At 29.3% G+C, this 4,555-nt stretch overlaps 1 protein-coding gene across 1 annotated transcript; it reads left to right on the top strand.

Annotated features, from left to right (window-relative positions):
• The first annotated feature begins 2,090 nt into the window (after positions 1–2,090).
• On the top strand, positions 2,091–3,349 carry LOC112524096 (transcription factor bHLH167-like). The gene is made up of 3 exons (XM_025133741.1): positions 2,091–2,236; positions 2,679–3,008; positions 3,191–3,349. Exons 1-3 carry the CDS (start codon positions 2,120–2,122, stop codon positions 3,257–3,259), a joined length of 516 nt encoding a protein of 171 aa, XP_024989509.1. The 5' UTR covers positions 2,091–2,119; the 3' UTR covers positions 3,260–3,349.
• Positions 3,350–4,555: the final 1,206 nt, after the last annotated feature.

Genomic DNA, 4,555 nt, shown 5'->3' with positions numbered 1-4,555 from the left:
ATTATTTATTGATGCATATTACTTAAAATTCAACATTACAAATAAAATGTGTGTACGTACGACTTTTTAAGTTTCTTGTTTGAATTTGTGTAACTAATTGCAGATAAACAGAATCAAATAGAGAATAAACATCTCATTTTAAATATAAAAATCTAAAATATTTAAGATAATCATTGAGTTTTAACAAAATACTTAATTATTATCTTTATAAAAAATATATATTAAACCAAAAATGAATTAAATAAATACACAAAAAAAGAAAAATATTTAAATAGTTAGTTTAGTATTAATATCAATATTTTGTTTCAAATTTTTATGATATATTCATATTTATATTTTATTCAAAAGTAAAAACATTATCGTTTTTCTCAAAACCACATAAAATCGTATTATAACATCGACTGAAACAAAAAAAAATGAAACACTAAAATCGAGATATTTCTCGCTGCATTGTGCGAGTACCCTTATAATATAATATATTAAAACAAAAATAATGATTTTCATTCTACTTTATTTTCCAATATATTTTTATTTAAAAAATATTATCAATTAATTAATATAATAATTGTATAAAACAAAAAAAATGCATAAAAGTAAAATAAAATAAATTTCATATGACAAAATTCAAATGAATCATAATGAACAAGATGACTAAACTAAGTTGTAATAAAATCACATGTTACACATAACTAATAAAGCTTAGTTCCGCCACTGATTGGAGAACATTTATGATACGAAACGGTGGCCCAATCGAATTTTGTTATCTACTACGACAAGGCATCATTGTCAATAAAGTGAAAACATGATACACAATAATTACACATTAGATCTTAAATTTGAGTTTTAATCTGATTTAATTATTATTGTTTTAAATTATATCTTGTACTTGCTAAATAAATCTTGACATACCATTGGTCCGTCTGGCGTTTGATACAAAAATTGATCCTATACATCTCGGCATATCTTATCCTAATATACATCCAACAATGAAAATCTCTTATTATGGTTCTCACTTTTAACTCTCATTCTCAACAAACTAACACTCTTTGGCCTTTGGTATTTTTTTCTATTTAATACTTTGGATTCTTAAATTAGGTTTGATTCTTGGACTTGTACGGACCATGATTGGTTCATTGTATTTCACCTTAATTGATAACATACTTTATTTGAATTAAAATATGTAATATTTGTTTTTACATTTAAAATTTAATGCAAATGTGATTATTTAATTATTAATCACTTAATAAGTAAAGAAGAATTAAATCATGATATAATTTATTAACTTTAACCAATTAATATCATATTTAAGCAAACAAATGGTGTATATCCCACTTAACAACATGATATATAAAATTAAATAATTAATATATAAGTTAAAAAAAAGAAAAACTATTCTCTAGTCTAAGTAAGGGTGGATCTATAAGGGTTGAGCAGGGTCCCATTGCACCAGCTTAATTGATTTCCACAAGTAGAATTATCTTCTGGGTCTGAAATATGCATCTGATGAACTTTGAGAGATGTTTCAATATTAAAAAAAATACAAGAAACATCAATTAGAAAACCCGAAAATAGGTCTTTGAAATCAAACAAAAAACGCCATCAATTTTTTTTTTTTTTTTAAAATCCGTTAAAATCAACCAAAAAAAACTTAAAAGATATTTTGTAACGATGGAATTTAGCTAAGAACACATCGAATAACAATACATGCTTTAAATTTAGATGCAACTGGTCGACAAAAATCATATATAACTCTTTCAAACAAAATTAATATATGTAATGAAAAATTGTGTGAAAAAGCATTGAATTATTGGCATGAATATATAATTAAAAAAACAATAATAATAAGTTTCGGCTGCCACGCAAGTAGCAGTAGCCAAGCTGGTAACTGCTGGGAATGTTCATGTGATGGATTTGTCCGATAACGACCGTTGAATTCGTTGACGAGTTCAATCCTGTTTTATATTTTCAGATCATTTGTTCAAAAAATCGGCGATCTAAAATTCCCATTAAGAATTGCTGTTTGATTCCCATCTAGCTGTTTCTATTATATATTATATATATATATACACACATATATAAAATAAGCCAGGAGCTAACTTAATTAATTTGCAGAGTAACCATGAAGCGCGGTGGCTCCTCCTCTCTCCGGCCATCGGCAGCCATGGAAAAACGACGGCGAGATCATATGAAGGACCTCTACTCCAAACTTGCATCTCTCCTCCACCTTCAATCCTACGTAAATTTCTTTATCTTTTCTTTTCACCCACAACTTCCCTTTAATTTATTCACAGATTATATATATATATATACATGTATGTGTGTATGTATGTGTGTGTGTACGAATGTATGTATGTATATGGAAGAACTCACATGAACTATCAGGATGTTCATGGAAGTTCTTGATGATTAATCCCCAAATGTTAAAACTAATATGAGCATTTAATATGATGGATTAGTTCCCTTCTTTTACAAACCCTAATAATTCGTAAAACCTTATATATCAATTTTCATTTCATTTACATAACAATTTATGTGAAAATGTAGTGTTTATACAGTATTATTTCATATGTGAAGTTCTGGACATGAAAATTGGTTTTTAAGTTTCTACGATTTATTGGGTTTGTAAATGATTATATGTATATTGGCTGATGGATATTGGATATGATTAATATGGACAGGAGAGAATGCCATTGCTTGCATTATTGGATCAAGCTACGATAACGTTAAAACAATGGAAGGAAAGAGTCGAACGAATGACTGCTAGGAAACAAGAACTACAAAATGAGCGTATATCAGGCGAGTCAAGTCACGAACACAAGCTACAAGTGGTTCAAGTGAGCGAAATGGATTCGAGCCTTGAGGTGAACTTGATCATTAGTAAGGCGGACAACGTTAGAAAGGTCGAGCTTTTTCGAGTATTGAGTATTATACAACAATCTGGTGCTGAAATTGTGAGTTGTAGTTCCTCCTGCTTGGGTCACAACCAGCATTGCACCATTCATGCTCAGGTTCGACATATCATCCCCTAATTAAACCCTTAATTCACACACACACACACACATAGATGTAGATATAATATATATATATATATATATATATATGTGTGTGTGGGATAATGTCTTGCAAGTTAACTAAAACTTAAAATGAGGGTTTACTAAACTAACTACGACAAATGAATTGACTCGTGCAGGCTTTTCATACGCGATTGGGATTCGACACTTCGCTAATTGAATACAGATTGAAGCAACTGATCTCTTGAGCATCACCATTTTGGATCTCTAGCTCCAATTCTTTCCAGACATTTACTACAACAAAATCAAGTTTATTTCAAAAATATTCTAAAACACTTGTTATAACTCAAATGGGAGAGTCGTGTTGTGGGTGACCTTGTTGCACGGTTCAGAGAGCACTTGTGTATGTGATGCAAGTGAACGTGTACGAAAAAGTGGTAAAGTTCCGTTGTTAAGACGTTAAGTATCGTGAAAATTTATTACAACACTTTTACATACGAATGTACGATATATTATTGTGTGATCCTATAAACTTAATTTTTATAAAACAATCTAAATATTATGATATATAGACTGTTTTTACATCTTATAAACTCAATCTTATTATAACACTCGTAAAAATATTTGTTGGGATCACTCAAATGATATATACATTAACAAATTATTGCATCATTTGTGGTTGTTCTTCTGTATTCTTGTCTACTGAAAGACGTACGTAGTTTATATGCTTATTGCATAAAATTATACATATATTAGTAGACTTGGGATCACGTGAGACCAAACTGTTTTCGTGAGACCAATTTCTTATACTTGAAACTTCACAGCAAAACGATGTAAATGCAACACTCACAGTGTTTTTGCTGTGAAGATTCGGTTTTTTACCTCCACAACATTTTGCTGTGAAATTTCAAATGTAAAAAAATAATTTCACGAAAACAGACTGGTCTCACGTAAACCCAACCCTATATTAATATGTTAAATGTCATATTAAATTCTTTTTGGATATATAATTAAAAATTGAAGTTGGAATGTGAATTTTGTGTCAATTTAGAGGCTATCATATGCATGATTTAGAAACTCCAAGTCAATAGTTGGACTTGTAAATTTCAAGACTTTGGTAACCCTAATGGGGTTTTCGTGGAATATATGTTTCCAAGAAACATAGGGGTGCATGGGGTTGAAAGAGGAAAACCCTAGATTCAAAGTTCAAACCGAATATTATATACCATTAATTATTCTTGCAAAATATATATATATATATATATATATATATATACTTGGGATCATGTGAGACCAATGTTTTTAGTGAGACCCGTAAGACCAATTCTTAACCATTGGATTAGATCTACAATCTAAACATTCTTAATCACAAAATTGTCACGAGATTTCTCAATAATCACAAGATTGCTGATAAGCATGGTTTATTACATTCTTAAAGTACCTATTTCTTATGTTTATTAGGTAGATTTTCATAGTTTATCCCAACCTTGAGTCATTTTTACTTCTTTATTTTCCATTTATTATGTTTGGAGCTAATTATGATG

Source organism: Cynara cardunculus (genome assembly GCF_001531365.2).
Source record: "Cynara cardunculus var. scolymus isolate 2C chromosome LG 13, CcrdV1, whole genome shotgun sequence".
Classification (NCBI taxonomy): domain Eukaryota; kingdom Viridiplantae; phylum Streptophyta; class Magnoliopsida; order Asterales; family Asteraceae; genus Cynara; species Cynara cardunculus.
The sequence above is the reverse complement of the archived record's forward strand: the minus strand, read 5'-3'. Positions and strand labels throughout refer to the sequence as shown.